We start from the raw sequence: 17042 nt of genomic DNA, 5'->3' as shown, positions 1-17042 counted from the left end.
GGGGGGGGGGGGGGGGACTGGGCGGGGGGAGGCAGGAGGAGAAAGTAGAGTGGGAGCGTTTCCTGACAGCGGATGGAGACGGAACCACAGCGACGGGATTAGAGAGCGGCGATCGGCATGGCAGGTGGGACACCCGCCAAAACCCCCCAAGCACATCCTGCCCCATCCCACACTTGTCCCAGCACACCTTGCAGGGGGTGTGGAGGGACTCATAGACTCAGTGGCCATTTAGTTCTGATGTATTGGGAATACTGGGAAGTGCGGTGCTGCCGATATTCTAGACAAATTCACTGCATGGCTCTGCAGTTAGGTCTCTGTGCCTGCGACGGGAAGGAGGTCAGTCCGAATCTCGTGCTCTGTAATATAAAATTTTCATACCGTTTCCTCTCTAGTACATATAAAGCAATTTCCTCAGCATGTTTAATATCTTTCTCACTGTGTCACCTAATATCAGAATGCCGTCCTTTATCTGTACAATGTTTAAGTCAGTGTCTCCCAATCTGCTCCACGGGGACCTGCAGACAGTCTACATTTTTGCTCCCCCTGGGAGGGAGCAAAAACATGGACCATCTGTGGGTCCCCAAGGACTGGGTTGGGAATCACTGATCTAGGCGATTTACAATCTGCAGGCTACATACCACAGCACAGAGAGCATAGAGGTATGCACTCAGTGAACGACACGATCGCAGGGGTACTGGCAGATATCTCTCAGCATGCTGGGACGTGCTTGATCACACCAACCGCAAGTTAACCCGTGGGTGGGAGAAACCTTCAAAGTTCCTTTCTGTGATTGTGACCTGGTAATCCAGGTTGTAATATCAACTAGGCTGAGAAGAAGGTGCTGTCAGTGACCCGTGTTAGTGCTGGCGTCTCTTGTTTACTGACCATGTCGCTTTGTTCCGTGTATCTGGTTTTGAAGTTTATCTTTCTTTTTAGCAGCTATCATAAGCTTTGTGTCCGGTGTGAAAATCTCAATAACGTTTCAGGAAATGTATATAAGCGCTGAAGAGACTGAATCGGAAACACCGTGGTAGGAAGGCAGTGCATTTCAGCTGTACATCAGCGTGAAAGGTCCTGATTTGGCCTGACGTCGCTTCCCCGTGGGACTCGGCTCTGAGTGGTCAGTTCCCCTGTCTGCTAGGTTTTCGGGACTTAGATGGGGATCCATCTGCTGTTTCCATGGGAACCTGTTCCTACAGGTAGTTGGATCTTTTTCTGCTCTCCTTTCTATCTGTATATATTCCTATTCATACACTGTCCACCATGCCCACTGTATATATTCCTATTCATACACTGCCCACCATGCCCACTGTATATATTCCTATTCATACACTGTCCACCATGCCCACTGTATATATTCCTATTCATACACTGCTCACCATGCCCACTGTATATATTCCTATTCATACACTGTCCACCATGTCCACTGTATATATTAATATTCATACACTGTCCACCATGCCCACTGTATATATTCCTATTCATACACTACCTACCATGCCCACTGTATATATTAATATTCATACACTGCCCACCATGCCCACTGTATATATTAATATTCATACACTGTCCACCATGCCCACTGTATATATTCCAATTCATACACTGCCCACCATGCCCACTGTATATATTCCTATTCATACACTGTCCACCATGCCCACGGTATTATTCCTATTCATACACTGTACACCATGTCCACTACATATATTCCTATTCATACACTGTCCACCATGCCCACTGTATATATTCCTATTCATACACTGCCCACCATGCCCACTGTATATATTAATATTCATACACTGTCCACCATGTCCACTATATATATTCCTATTCATACACTGTCCACCATGCCCACTGTATATATTCCTATTCATACACTGTCCACCATGCCCACTGTATATATTCCTATTCATACACTGCCCACCATGCCCACTGTATATATTAATATTCATACACTGTCCACCATGCCCACTGTATATATTCCTATTCATACACTGTCCACCATGCCCACTGTATATATTCCTATTCATACACTGCCCACCATGCCCACTGTATATATTCCTATTCATACACTGCCCACCATGCCCACTGTATTTTTCCTATTCATACACTACCTACCATGCCCACTGTACATATTCCAATTCATACACTGCCCACCATGCCCACTGTATATATTCCTATTCATACACTGTCCACCATGCCCACTGTATTATTCCTATTCATACACTGCCTACCATGCACACTGTATACACTGTCATTTGCATATTGCTGATGCTCCGTTCTGGAAGGTCCTATGCTGCCTGCCACTAAACTGTAATTATTCTGCCTCCACAGGCCGTCTGGGTTCGGGTTTCATCCAGGCCGCCGGGAACCTGCTGTCACTCCAGGCCCAAAAACAGGCTGACCGTCGTGTACTGAGAGCTGGAATTATTATTATTATGAGCTACCATGTTTCAAAATCCCTAAAATTAGAGAACATGAGGTGAAAGTTAACAGTCAGCACTATTGTTGGGGTATATATGAAAATATCAGACTTATTTAATAGCAAAAATTACAATATATATTTGCATCCTTGGGTGACCCCTATGGCTTAATAAGCCGTACCTTAAGAGATTCTCACATGAAGTTTCGTTTTTAAAGAACAGAAAAGGTGTGTCATTAAGCCACGCAGCCCTGTGTGAATATCGATGCGCTGCTATCGCTTTAAGATCAGAGGAGCCAATCACAATCATAGAAACTTGGGGTGGTCATTGACATGCTTCTACGGAAACGAAACTTATCCATGTATAAAGGCTTCAGGTTGGATTAATAAAATTGATTACCCTGGTTTTTGGAACAGCGATATATGGCAGCAGCTTGAAGGGAAATCCCAGTGGTAAGGAAATGAAACCTACCATCCCTTTAAGGCAGGAAGTATGGCTGTACAGTGAATTTCTTTTTACAAACCTCAATCTTATATGCACTTGCACGTAGTTGCAGCTAGAACAACCTGATCTGGTTTTCCCGAGAATCACCAGTGAAACGGACACTGATTTTAGAAGGGACTACGCAGAAAAGTTTGTCATAAGCGCTGTGAAACTAACTTGACTCTCAAACAAAAGTATGACTTCAGCTACCATTCAGATGTCTGAGGAACATTTGCGGTGCTCAATTTGTTTGGAAGTGTTCTCCTGCCCAGTGTCTATCCCATGTGGCCACAGTTTTTGTAAACACTGCATCTGTGAGCAATGGAGCAGTAAAGACAAACAGCAGTGTCCGTTGTGTAAGACAATATTTGACGAACCAGTTAATCTTACTGTAAATGTTGCTTTGGCTGAGATCACCAAGGAAATGGGGCGGAAAACACTGAAACGGTCATTCGAGTCCAGTGGTGTGGTCTGCGATGTCTGTGTTGGTGAGCAGCTTGATGCCGTGAAGACTTGCCTGCAGTGCCTCTCATCTTACTGTGACAGCCACGTTCAGGAACACCTGATCCGATATGAGGAGCACGAGCTGGTCAGCCCGTTGGGGAACCCAAAGGACGGAATCTGTGAGGTGCACAGCAAGCTCCTCGAGATGTTCTGCAGGGAGGATGATATGTGTGTTTGCGTACTGTGTGCTGAGGTGGACCACAAGATGCATCACCTTGTGCCAGTAGAGAGTGAGTGGACTGAGAAGACGACCTGCTTGAGGAACACTGAGCTTGAGGTCAAGCAGAAAATCCTGGACCGCCTGAAGAAGGTGGAGGAACTCAGAAAACTAGTTATGCTTGGTGAGAAGAATGCAGAGAAAGAGATTGAGGAAGGTGTTCAGGTATTTACTACTCTGAAGCAGACTATTGATGTTTGTCAGGCCAGTCTCATTAATGAGATTGAGCAGAAGCAGAGAGCAGTGCAGCAGAGAGCAAAGGAACTCATTCAGGCTCTCGAGAATGAGATCACTGCGTTGAAGGTGAAGAGTGCTGAGCTGAAGAGGTTCTCCAACAATAAGGATCACATCAACTTCTTAAAGACCTTCTCAGCTGTCTGTGCTCACCCATATACACAAGACTGGTCTGGTGTTTCCAGTCACACTGTCATGTGTGTGGAGACTCCTAGACTTTTCCTGTCCGTGCTGAAGGAGCACATAAAACAGCTGGAGACCAGAATCATTCAGGCTGAGTGTGACAACGCCAAGAAGCATGCAGTGGTTGTTAACCTGGACCCCCGTACTGCACATCCAAACCTAGAGGTGTATGAAAATTGTACAAGAGTAAAGTATACTGGCGATGGCCTGAAAGACAAAAGTCTGAAGAGATTTTCTTATTTCAGAGCTGTTCTAGGAAAAGATGGCATCACTTCAGGGAGACATTATTGGGAGATACAAGTAAAAAATGCATCTTGTGGTTTAGGTGTAGCTGACGAATCTGCCAAACGAAAGCAATCAGTTAAATTATCACCAGAAAATGGTTTCTGGGTTGTTACCAACAGAAATGAAAATTTTAAGGCAATGAGAAAGACTTTTGTACCCAGCCAGGTGGGTGTGTATGTGGACTGTGAAAAAAGTCTGGTGTCCTTTTATGATATGAAATCAAAGAGTCGTTTACATACTTTCTCAAATGTAACCTTCACTGAGAAACTCTACCCAATCATCATCATTTTCAGTAAAGATGAAGACCCAGTGATCGTCTGCCCTGTTCCTGCTGCTGCAGATTAATGGATTTATAAAGGGAGAGAAGTGACCCTTTGCCGATCTGCATGGGACGCTTGTCCATCACGAGGAACAAGCAGAGGCTCCTCAGGCAATTCAGAGGGTTAGTTTTTAGACAATTTTCATGTTTCTAACGTCTTTTTTATCTTGCTTATGCATGTATGTGTTGGGATATTGTAACTGTCATGTCGCTCTTCATACGAAAGTCGAGTTAATCTTGTCTGTCAGGTTTCATTCCCAGGTTGATACTCTTGCTTCAAACATGTGGCTCCTGAGATATTTTCTTTTTAGCAGTAAGGTTGTAAATAAGGTCAGAGACTCCTGGCCTCTACTATATGATTTCATCATTATCAATTTATTTGTTTATACTAAAACATAAACTGTGGATGTTTCTCCTTTGATGGTTGATTATCTAGTTAGTGACACTAAGATGAATTGGAGTTGCCAAGTGTGTGTGTCTGTCTGTGTGTGTGTGTGTGTGTCTGTGTGTGTGTCTGTGTGTGTCTGTCTGTGTGTGTATGTCTATCTGTGTCTGTGTGTGTGTCTGTCTGTGTGTGTGTGTGTCTGTGTGTGTGCATGTGTCTATGTATGTGTGTGCGTGTGTCTGTGTCTATGTGTATGTGTGTGTCTGTGTGTGCGTGTGTCTGTGTGTATGTGTGTGTCTGTGTGTATGTCTATCTGTGTCTGTCTGTGTGTGTGTGTGTGTGTGTGTGTGTCTGTGTGTGTCTGTCTGTGTGTGCATGTGTCTATGTATGTGTGTGTGTCTGTGTGTGTGCGTGTGTGTATGTGTCTGTGTCTATGTGTGTGTCTGTGTGTGCATGTGTCTATGTATGTGTGTGTGTCTGTGTGTGTGCTCTGCGATGGGTTTGCCCCCCATCCTGGATTGTTCCTTGCCTAGCACCTGTAGTTTCATCGGTAAGAAGATATGGAAAATTAACAGATGAGTTTCTGTTTAGTTCTTATAATTTAGTTACAGTTTCAATAATTTTATTTCTAGGGAGAGGCTGAAGGTTGTAGAGGTATTTATGTGCCTGATCTTTAGAGAATCCTACGCAGTGACCATTATGTACTAATGATAAACTAAATGTGAATGAATTGGTAATGGGGTCTGGATTTTTCTATGCAAAACCAATATAAATGTCTTTCAAACTCCTTCCTACTTTTATTAAATGAAATAGAATCTACTCAGATCCCTAGAATTTGTAAATAATACAATTTTTTATTTTATTGCAAAAAGAACCTTGCAAATTTTGGCTACTGCTCGAATTTGTTTTCCAGGTCAACAGTTAAATACTGAATATACTCTATTTCAGTGTATATTAATACTAGCCTTGTGTATGTTTATGAACGCAATGTCCCGTAATCGCTTTTCCTTTATCTGATTTCTTTCTTTTTTCTTTTTTTGCATAAATAATTGTATCCTGTTGGCAATTGCTGATTGTTTTTTCAATTTACAAAAAATAAATAATTACAGGAAGTACTTGGCGAGCCATTTTAATGCATTAAATACGAGAGAGAGAACAGCAATTTTTGTTGATTAATATTCAATAAATACATCGTTTTACAAAATGTATGTTGCACACCGACGTGTATGTATTACATCAATGTGTTTATTGAAAAGTATAATTTGGTATTATAAACAGCTAGGGTTAACTGCCTTGACGTGTTTTAGGATTATCTGGGTTAAAGAGCGGGCTGCTGTCGTTTTATTGCTTTGAACTTTCTTTTAATTATTATGTTCTTAAAGTTGTATGGTAGTTAAGAGCAATCACATGCTAATGTTTATTGATATATTTAGATGCATAAATATGGTGACACAAGCAATAAATGTATTAATCGATGCATTAAATGTAACTGAGGTACAAAAATAATTCCATATGCTTAGTCTTTGCTCCGCTATCTCTTTTCCCTGTACTTCCGCGTAACTTCCATGGGTGTTTTGCAAGCTGCGTACTTGAATGTGCATACTTGACCGTACTCGTGTTCTCGCTTCCCTGTTTTACGTTATCTTCTGTCACCCAGAACCGCTCCCAATACTCAGTTACAGTGGATGGTAAAAATCCCCGCATGTTGTTCTTGCCCCGTCCCAAATATCAATGGTGTCCCATCTGCCGTTTACATGGGAACCTGTTCCTGCAGGGTGATCTTTTTCTGCTCTCCATTCTATCTTTCTCTGTTTCTCTCTGTCTCTCTGCCTTTTACTCTTCCCCTTCTCTCTCTCTCCCTGTCCCATAAACCCCTATGTATAGTGCCATATAGTGCCTACCAGTCACACTGTATGTACTTCCTTTTACACACTGCCTACCATACACTGTATATATTCAAATTCACACACTGCCTACCAGTCACACTGTATGTACTTCCTTTTACACACTACCTACCATACACACTGTATATATTCAATTCACACACTGCCTACCAGTCACACTGTATGTACTTCCTTTTACACACTGCCTACCATACACACTGTATATATTCAAATTCATACACTGCCTACCGTGCACACTGTATACACTGCCATTTGCATGTTACTGATGTTTTTGCACTGGAAGCTGCTATACTGCCTGCCACTAGGTGGCGCCCCATCCCTAGGTGTTCACGGCTCAGTTTTCCACTGAGTCTGTATCTCGTGGACGGCATTATGTCATGTTCCCTTTGTCTGCTTCCTGTATCCTGCGGGTCGACATAAACGTGATGTAATCCTTCACCAGGAGTCCTGTAATTATTCTGCCTCCACAGGCCGTCTGGGTTCGGGTTTCATCCAGGCCGCTGGAAAGTTAGAGGAAACATGAGGTGAAAATTGGTAGTGATAATGAAGGTGGAGTATATTTCCCATGGTTTGAAAGTATGAATCTGAGGAATATGAAATGATGATGGTACTTAGTGGGGCACTGATATGGAAGTTATGGTGAATACCCAAATAAATTTTTGTCTAATACTGTCAAAACTGATCAGTCTGCTAGCCAGGGCCCCCGCTGATCAGCAATGCTAAGGGGGCTTCGGAAGTGACATTTTTCGGGGTCTCGGAACTCCTTGCTATTCCTCTCTCAGCATGTCGCTGGCTTTGAGAACCTTCTAAACAGTTACCAGCCATAATCCTCCCATATTGCAGGTTTGAAAAGATAGACAGTCGACTTGAGTGTGTCGTAAGCAAAGCCATGCAGTGCTGTGTGAATATAGATGCACTGCAACACCCCTGAGAACATGTTGTGGCCCGGCACTGTGAGACCTCTTTGAGTAAGAGTTTCTAACCGTGCTTTATTTTGTCATATTCTCCTGTATTGTAAAATAAACTTCTGTGCCCTTTTTTTGATCTAATACAGGGCGTGATTTGCCCCATATTTTTAGCCCTCACTATCAACCCTCCCTACTTCTCTCCCTTCCTCTGCCTGGCAATTTTTATGCATCTTGGGGGAGGGGGAGTGCCACATCCCTGTCTTTACCGTTCTGTCTTCCTAGATCAACCAAGATCTTTAAGTTTGTGACCTGTAGTGCCCTGCTGGGATGGCAAATGTTATATGTATTTACGTGCTTTTAAACCCTGGCTGACACTTCCAGCACTTCCATTTCTTATTTTACTTCCTTTTCTGTCAAACTGTTTCTATTTCCCCCAAAGAGGATATCAGGTTTCATTTTTAAAAAACAGAAAGTACACCAGGATGTGTCATGAAGCTCAAGACCGGGGGAACCAATCACAGTCCCAGCAAACTGGGATGGTCATTTGCATACTTACTTACGGAATCGAAACCTATCTATGCATAAAGGCTTCAGGTTAGATCGACAAGATCATTTATTACCTGGTTTTGGGAACAGCAACGTACAGCGGCAGCTTGGAGGGAATCCCAGTGGTAAGAAACGAAGCATACCGTCATTTTAAGACAGGAAGAGTAGAGTATGGCTGTACAGTGAATGTCTTTTTACAAACCTCAATCTTATATCCATTTGCATGTAGTTGCAGCTAGAACAACCTGATCTGGTTTTCCCAAGAATCACCAGCGACACGGAAACTCCTTTCCAGAAGGGACTCTGCAGAGAAGTTTGTCATAAGCTTTGTGAAACTGTCTTGACTGTCAAACAAAGATATGGCCTCACTCATCAGCCTGTGGGCTGAAGAACATTTGCAGTGCTCAGTTTGTTTTGAAGTGTTCTCTTGCCCAGTGTCTATCCCATGTGGCCACAGTTTTTGTAAACACTGCATCTGTGAGCAATGGAGCAGTAAAGACAAACAGCAGTGTCCGTTATGTAAGACAACATTCGACGAACCAGTTAATCTTACGGTAAATGTTGCTTTGGCTGAGATCACCAAGGAAATGGGGCGGAAAACACTGAAACGGTCATTCGAGTCCAGTGGTGTGGTCTGCGATGTCTGTGTTGGTGAGCAGCTTGATGCCGTGAAGACTTGCCTGCAGTGCCTCTCATCTTACTGTGACAGCCACGTTCAGGAACACCTGATCCGATATGAGGAGCACGAGCTGGTCAGCCCGTTGGGGAACCCAAAGGACGGAATCTGTGAGGTGCACAGCAAGCTCCTCGAGATGTTCTGCAGGGAGGATGATATGTGTGTTTGCGTACTGTGTGCTGAGGTGGACCACAAGATGCATCACCTTGTGCCAGTAGAGAGTGAGTGGACTGAGAAGAAGACCTGCTTGAGGAACACTGAGCTTGAGGTCAAGCAGAAAATCCTGGACCGCCTGAAGAAGGTGGAGGAACTCAGAAAACTAGTTATGCTTGGTGAGAAGAATGCAGAGAAAGAGATTGAGGAAGGTGTTCAGGTATTTACTACTCTGAAGCAGACTATTGATGAGTGTCAGGCCAGTCTCATTAATGAGATTGAGCAGAAGCAGAGAGCAGTGCAGCAGAGAGCAAAGGAACTCATTCAGGCTCTCGAGAATGAGATCACTGCGTTGAAGGAGAAAAGTGCTAAGCTGAAGAGGTTCTCCAACAACAGGATCACATCAACTTCTTAAAGACCTTCTCAGCTGTCTGTGCTCACCCAGATACACAAGACTGGTCTGGTGTTACCAGTCACACTGTCATGTGTGTGGAGACTCCTAGGTTTCTCCTGTCCGTGCTGAAGGAGCACATAAAACAGCTGGAGACCAAAATCATTCAGGCTGAGTGTGACAACGTCAAGAAGCATGCAGTGGTTGTGACCCTGGACCCCAGTACTGCACATTCAGACCTAGAGGTGTATGAAAATTGTACAAGAGTAAAGTATACTGAAGACTGGCAGAGAAACTACAGCTCAAAGAATTTTCGTTATTTATATGCTGTTTTAGGAAAGGATGGCTTTACTTCAGGGAGACATATTGGGAGCTTCAAGTAAATGCGTCTTGAGTTTAGGTGTGGCTTATGAATCTGTCGAAAGGGGGAAATATGATCTTAAATCATCTCCACAAAATGGTTTCTGGTTTTTTTCCAATGAAAAAGCGTGGTCTTGTCGGAGAATAAGTAAAGTGGGTATGTATGTGGATTATGAAAAAGGTCTGGTGTCGTTTTATGATATGAAATCAAAGAGTCATTTACATACTTTCTCAGATGTCACCTTCACTGAGAAACTCTACCCAGTCATCATCTGCTTAAACAGAAAAGTTAAAGACCCAGTGATCATCTGCCCTGTTCCTGCTGCTGCAGATTAATGGATTTATAAAGGGGAGAGAAGTGACCCTTTGCCGATCTGCATGGGACGCTTGTCCATCACGAGGAACAAGCAGAGGCTCCTCAGGCAATTCAGAGGGTTAGTTTTTAGACAATTTTCATGTTTCTAACGTCTTTTTTATCTTGCTTATGCATGTATGCGTTGGGATATTGTCACTGTCACGTCGCTCTTCATACGAAAGTCGAGTTAATCTTGTCTGTCAGGTTTCATTCCCAGGTTGATACTCTTGCTTCAAATGTGTTTCCTGGTCCCCCATAAGGGAAAACTCTATTTTATAAAAATCAGCTATGAAAAAACTAAAATGCAAAAACTCTTGTATTTTGCTTGTTACTTATGGATATGGTTAGGGCAGGGTGGGGGATAAGGTTGTCATAATTAGCGTTAGCATTTTTCGCATAGAAGTGAATGAGCGGTCCCCTTAAGGTTAGGTATACCCTACGTGTGTGTGTGTGTGTGCGTGTGCGCGCCGCATCCTGGATTGTTCCCTGCCTAGCGCCTGTAGTTTCATCGATAGGCTCTAGACCCCCACGACCCTGCATAAGGCAAAGAAGGTATGGAGGCTGAAGGTTGTAGAGGTATTTATGTGCCTGATCTTTAGAGAATCCTACGCAGTGACTATTATGTACTAATGCTGTCAAAATGAGCAGAACATATTCCTGGCTTTATGAACCTTCACTGAAGATAAACTAATCATTAATTTAGGTAAATAATATGAAAAAACGGTAATGTCATGCCCTGCTCGTCGGCTCCTCGTGTGTGCCACGCCCCCGGATTACCCACGTGTTCCTTCCCGATTTGTACCCAGCTGTGACTGATTAATTTCAATCAGTCTGTGTATTTCAGTCCGTGTCTTACCTGCGTCCTTCGTCCGTCATTGATGTTAGTTGGCGTCTGATGTTTCCTGCTCCCCGTAGTATTAAATCCCCGTTTTCCCCGTACCTTGCCTGTCTTGCCTGCTTCCTTCCTTCCTTCCTTGCCTGCCTGCCTGCCTGCCTGCCTTTCCGTGAGCCTTACCCGTGCACACGTCGCGTGTCAGGTAACAGAATGTATTTGATTTTTTTTTTTTTTTTTACTTCAGTTAGTTTTTGAAGCAGTATTTGGTTTGTGGTTAATTAATTTTGTGTGTCTTTTTAATGGTTTACAAACTTATATTCTTATGACCTTATAGATTTAGTTTTTGTCAACAATAATAAAGCTGTTTCAAACTTTCTGTCATAAGTGTGGATGAACTGCTAATAAGGTCTGGATTTTGCTGTGCAAAACCAAAATAAATGTCTTTCAAACTCAAGTGATTGTGTTTCTCTAAACTGGGTTTGGTGGCAGCAAAGGGGTGGGATTTGGTACCAAATGGCGGCAGACCAGCAGGGAACAACACCCACATATCCCCCCCATATCTAATTCACAAATGTCTTTTAACAAGTTAATGTGATTTAATATCTAATACATCAAATATTATTGGATATTGTCTGCGTTTAATACGGTACTCACTGAAAAACCCATGTGATGATTTTCCTCTGTTGGGTGCATTTCTGAACGTCATGAGCCACCCATCAGCTCCGCCTTTCTGACGTATCGTCACGTGTGCTGCTGCTCAGGGCACACGGCCGTGTAGAGAGAGAGCGTAAACAGAAGGTCGAAATGCTTGTCACATGCTCCATGCAGATTTCAGATAGTTACTCACACCTTCAGTATGAAAAATATCATCTGTTACTATGAAAGCGATTGACTTAGAATATGTCATTAACTTATTTATTTTGTAAGGGAACATTTTTATTCACAAGCAAAAAAAATTCAAATTCTGTTACATCCTTCCTACTTTTCTTAGATGAAATACAAAAATAATTCCATATGCTTAGTCTTTGCTCCGCTATCTCTTTTCCCTGTACTTCCGCGTAACTTCCATGGGTGTTTTTCAAGCTGCGTACTTGAATGTGCATACTTGACCGTACTCGTGTTCTCGCTTCCCTGTTTTACGTTTATCTTCCGTCACCCAGAACCGCTCCCAATACTCAGTTACCGTGGATGGTAAAAATCCCCGCATGTTGTTCTTGCCCCGTCCCAAATATCAAGAGTGCATCTGTTGCATCCTCGCCAAATGGGACCAGTCCCGTTCAGGTTAATCTTGGGGAGCAAGTTGGCAAGACCGGTATTGCCAAGATCGCCAGTATTCTAGGTATTAGCTAGGAAACACCCCAAGTAAGCACATGTGCTTGTGGTTGACCAATCAGCAAGCTATCCCTGTAACCGCCTCCCCAGTAGTTCTCGTTCGAATAGAAAATACCGAGTCTGGAGCAGGTACTAAGAAAGGGTTCCGGAACTCTCTCCGACTTTTGAACATGACAAAAGTCCCTGGTTCCAGGAAAAGTTCCAGCAGTGTGAAAGCACTTAATGGAAAACCGCCGGTTTGCCATACGGTTTGGATACGACTCGGTTCTTGGGGGCAGGGAAAAAGCGCCATAATACTTTTAATCCAGCCCTGCTTATGTCAATGACTGTAATGGAAAAACATCCGGAAAGTGATCAATGACCATGTTCACCACGGTGACCAGGATGGAGAAACTCCTTCAGCCAGAGACACGCTTCCGATTTGTGGGTCGGTCCAAAGGAAGTGCCCACTATTCTGGTGAGCTGTCCCATGCCGCATGTATCAGTTAATAGGTTCACACTGTAAACCCTCACCGGAACGTCACACACACACACAGCTGCTGGTGGATTAAAGTCGACTTGAGCTGCTTTGATTCAGGACCAGCAAAAGTCTCACAGCAGCTGTTCAGTTCTGTTTCTGGTTGGTTCCGGTTGATCTCCCAGTGCAGGAGTTACACCAGCCGGCATCTCGGCATACACCCCATTTTCCCTCCTGCCAGTGCAGCAACTGGGCAGCACAGCGTCCTCTGCTGCAAGTTCTGGGAATCTTCTGGAAATCAGTCATATATCCATGACTTCATGAGGGGAAATCAGTGTTTGAGAGTTAAAATGTCTGATAAATGTCTGCTCCTTTTTGAATTTCAAATTTGGGAACGAGTTTCATCTTGTTTTGCATTTATTCTTGTATACGTTGTTGATTCTACTGGGTAAATCTTTCATACAGCCATCCATAGAACTGGCCAATAATGACATTTTTTATGGTGCACTGCCATCTAGTGGTACCTATTGAGAATGAGAATAACTCATGAATAATGATGGCTGTATAAAGACTGGAGGCCTGCTCACAATTCACAAGTCCCCAGATTAGTGAATGTCACATATATAGAGAGAGTAGTGTGTGTGTGTGTGTATGTGGGCACCCCATCCCGACTCACGTAAGTAATCAGTTCCACAAACTGCCATGTAAGTCAATTTTTACTTAGTCAGATTGACTTTTCCATACCATATACGACACCTTACAGCAAAAAACACACACTCCAAAACATGCTAGTAAGACCTACTAAAGCCCAGGAATTAAACAGAGTGATACACCGTATATATACCTGAAGGTGTATGTGCTTCTGTAAACCCTGTGTATCTCGCATATTTCTTGCCAAAGTCCAGATTTACTTGAATAACTTCTGTCACTTTGTGATTTTCTAAGTCACACCTTCCTCTTCATCTGTATCTGATTCTTCTTTTTTTCCAGCTCGGTCATAAACAATTCGGAATATGATTGGACTGGTCTGGGTCGGGGGCCCGATATGACATGGGGCCCAAAATCTCTAGCAACGCCTTTGTTTTGTGTCATAAACAAGCCCAGGCCTTTCTAGAGACGTGCCATAACAAGGGAATGGAGAAAACGAGGCCTTGAATTGAAGGTTCCTACAGCTGATTGCGCTTCTGCACTCTAACACCCGGCGCCTTCAGAATCCTTAACGGTGACTCTACAGAACTTACTGCGGCAGCACAGTCTTGTCGCCAGCTTATATGAATGTCCCAGAAATCTTTTCTGCCACCTTGGGCTTTCGACTTAAGCCCCGAGCTGAAATCTGTCGATCCAGTCATCGTTTGTTTGCTTGTTTGCTACGCTAAGCAGAGCTGACTGTTCCCCTTGTTGCCTCTGTATATCTGAGCTAGTGGCAGGCAGAGATTTGCTTATGCTAAATGGCTGCATTTTCATGGCAGTTGACGGTAAGCTTTAGGACACGAGACACAGCTGGCTCTCATTAGACTGCTGCTTTTACGAGGGTTGAAATAGGGTCGGCTGGGCAGATTTAGGGAGAACTGGGGATTGAGACATGATGCTGGTCCTGTTTACTGTCCACTAATTTCTCTAGAAAAGGTCTCTTTGGTGTTCAGAGTTACCAGAAAATCCAGATAATCTATATCAGAGAGGACACTTTGAGCTGCTTCAGCTTTAAAACTGAAAGGTTCCTGTGCTTGGCTAAATAGTTCAGTTCTTCTTGTGCTTTGATTGGTTTGTTTCCTTGATTGAAAGACGCATCCAGCTGTTTCACTTTAACGTTGCACATGCATGATTATAGGAGACTGCCCAATCAGCACACAGCAAGAACTGAGCGCTTAAGTGAAATGCAGGTCCTTTTAATTGAAATGTAGTTTGCAAACCCTGTCCAAGCTCAACGTGTCCCCCCTGGCATGGATTAGGTGGTCACCCTATCAGACGTACAGCATACAATTCTGTTTCTACTGCTGCTTGATAGGCCAGTGCGCCGAATGCTGCCTTTGAAGAAGCAATTCCTCTTTGCGACAATGAAGTATATTATTTATTCTGTTTAATTCACAGGAGCGAACTTCCTACTATTGGAATCCTATTGAGTCATATGCGAAGAAGGCTGTGTCAAACGTCGCCTAGTGCCATGCAGTCTGGGGGCGATTCATAGCCGTGGTGGGGGCCTCGATTTGTGCTTCTCACTGACGTCTGAGGTGAGGAAAGGGGAGATGTTCGTTCCAGGTGTGAGATCTATCACCGAGGCTGAGATTAGTGCCCCCCCCCACAAGCTGGAATAAGTGAGGCCCAGTGGAATCGCCCCCTCGGCCATCAATGCAAGCTTGTCGCCATGTTCTGTATTTTCGGTCCTTGTTTGCTTGCTTGTCTCTTTACTCTCCTACAGCCTCATGCATTCATGGCCTCTAGAGACAAAAAGGAACTGAACCCACAAGAAATCATTTGCAGAATTTGCAGAACAAGTACGATTAATTGCTTCCTTATTATGCTTATATTGCTGACCTGGGGCCTGTATTATGACGGGAGATCTCCTGCTTGGCTAGTTGTACCCCACATTAAATGGACTTTTTCTTCATTCACTGACATTTAGTTCATTTCTCTTAAATCCCATCACAAGCTGTCCAGCAAAGTAAGAAATCCTGCTTTGTGATACAGGCCCCCAGTCAGGGTTATGGGGGGTGGGGGGTGGATTTGAAGCCCATCTTAGGCAGCACTGGACACAAAGCTGGGGTACACCCTGGATGGGGGGGCTTAGCGATGGGTGCTACCACTGACTTTATTTTTGATTCGATAGATTCGATCCAGTATGAAGAGTGATATCGCAAAAACCAATCCCGATATTCCGGGATGGGAGGTGTACTGATGATGAAATTTACCAGCACCAGGGGGGGATAGCAGTGGATTGATTGTCTGTTGGGTCGGACCCTGGGAAAGTCAGGCAGTCCTGCCTGCTAAAGTTTCATATGCTGCTATCTATAATATTCTAATTTAAACATTTAAATTGCCAGGTTAAAATATTGATATTTTTACATTAGTATCATTTCTGAAAATAAATGATTCAGTATCGAAGAATCAATATTTCAGTACTGATCTGCACGGCCTTATTGCATATTGCCACTCCTGTGAACACGTGAACACACACACTGAGTCAGACCCAGCCCTTCACCTGGCCCACATGTGTATGGAAACCGAAACAGCAGCAGACGCTATACAAAGGGCTGGGGGTTAAATCAGACGTAGAGCACTGGAGGAATGAGGTAACTATTCATTACAGCAGATCGAGAACCAGATTGGCTTTGTTATCTGGTCCAAGAACGAGCTCATACCTTGAAACTGAACAGCGACGTAATTACTCCAGTAAACACACTTCTGCATCTTCCAGCAAGTCACCCCCCCCCCCCCCCCATCTTGAAGCATGCAGGAAGTTTTAAAGGGTTATTGTGCCGCTTGGCAACAGGTTATGTGAGAGCTACAATGCCATGTATGTCTCATGTGGCTTCCAGGAAGAGTCTGTCTGGCCGTGGGCCGGTTGTCACATACTCTGAAGTACAGAGGCTCACCAGGACAGTTAGACAAGGTCCTGTTCATTGCAGACCAACTACAGGTGGGTCAAAAGCACAGCTAGAATGAAGAAGATGGTGGGCGTCCGCACTGACCCCACTGCCCCAGGATCTGTCCCGCCGATTCCTCCCGTAATCTGCCCAAAGAACCTGATCACCTACGGAACCAAGGCATTAATCAGTCACCATTAAACCACACAGATTCTGTCTGCCTCAGCAGCATAACAACGCATGACAAACACGCGGAACAAAAATGCAAATGAACTCCACGGCTTCGACATTTTAAAACTGACTTGTACCTCTCTTGGTTCGTGCGCCCAACCCCCAGCACTCGAGTGGCTGACCCGCATTAGTCGATTCCTCTTTGGGGCAGCCTCCCCTGGCTGGTTCCACTGGTTTTAGTCTTGTGCTCCGTCACCGTGCCTGCTGGCTCAGGGGTGCGGTCCAGGGACGTGGTGGAGACTGCATACTACCTTAGATTTGTGACGCATGCTTAAAAAGG

General features: G+C 44.0%; 2 protein-coding genes across 5 annotated transcripts; both read left to right on the top strand.

Annotated features, from left to right (window-relative positions):
- Positions 1–791: 791 nt before the first annotated feature.
- LOC125738175 (zinc-binding protein A33-like) lies at positions 792–11615 on the top strand. 4 transcript variants are annotated; one of them, XM_049006863.1, is made up of 2 exons: positions 792–1199; positions 2335–6539. In XM_049006863.1, the coding sequence occupies exon 2, from the start codon at positions 3103–3105 to the stop codon at positions 4672–4674; it is 1572 nt and encodes a 523-aa protein (XP_048862820.1). In that variant the 5' UTR covers positions 792–1199; positions 2335–3102; the 3' UTR covers positions 4675–6539. The 4 variants fall into 4 exon arrangements, 3 of the variants coding, with proteins under 3 accessions (XP_048862820.1, XP_048862822.1, XP_048862821.1); XR_007396750.1 differs by lacking the exon at positions 792–1199 and adding an exon at positions 10903–11615 and having other exon boundaries at positions 1796–5687; XM_049006865.1 differs by lacking the exon at positions 792–1199 and adding an exon at positions 9640–10282 and having other exon boundaries at positions 1796–3992.
- Positions 8530–9646, top strand: LOC125738177 (E3 ubiquitin/ISG15 ligase TRIM25-like). The gene has a single exon (XM_049006867.1). The coding sequence runs from the start codon at positions 8751–8753 to the stop codon at positions 9633–9635; it is 885 nt and encodes a 294-aa protein (XP_048862824.1). The 5' UTR covers positions 8530–8750; the 3' UTR covers positions 9636–9646.
- Positions 11616–17042: the final 5427 nt, after the last annotated feature.

The sequence above is a fragment of the Brienomyrus brachyistius genome, chromosome 3, assembly GCF_023856365.1.
Source record: "Brienomyrus brachyistius isolate T26 chromosome 3, BBRACH_0.4, whole genome shotgun sequence".
Lineage (NCBI taxonomy): Eukaryota > Metazoa > Chordata > Actinopteri > Osteoglossiformes > Mormyridae > Brienomyrus > Brienomyrus brachyistius.
Note: the sequence above shows the minus strand (reverse complement) of the source record. Positions and strands in the feature narration are given on the sequence as shown.

Bases quoted from the DNA above. Each gene is read 5' to 3' on its own strand.
- LOC125738175 (XM_049006863.1), top strand. From the start codon at position 3,103: ATGACTTCAGCTACCATTCAGATGTCTGAGGAACATTTGCGGTGCTCA.
- LOC125738177 (XM_049006867.1), top strand. From the start codon at position 8,751: ATGGCCTCACTCATCAGCCTGTGGGCTGAAGAACATTTGCAGTGCTCA.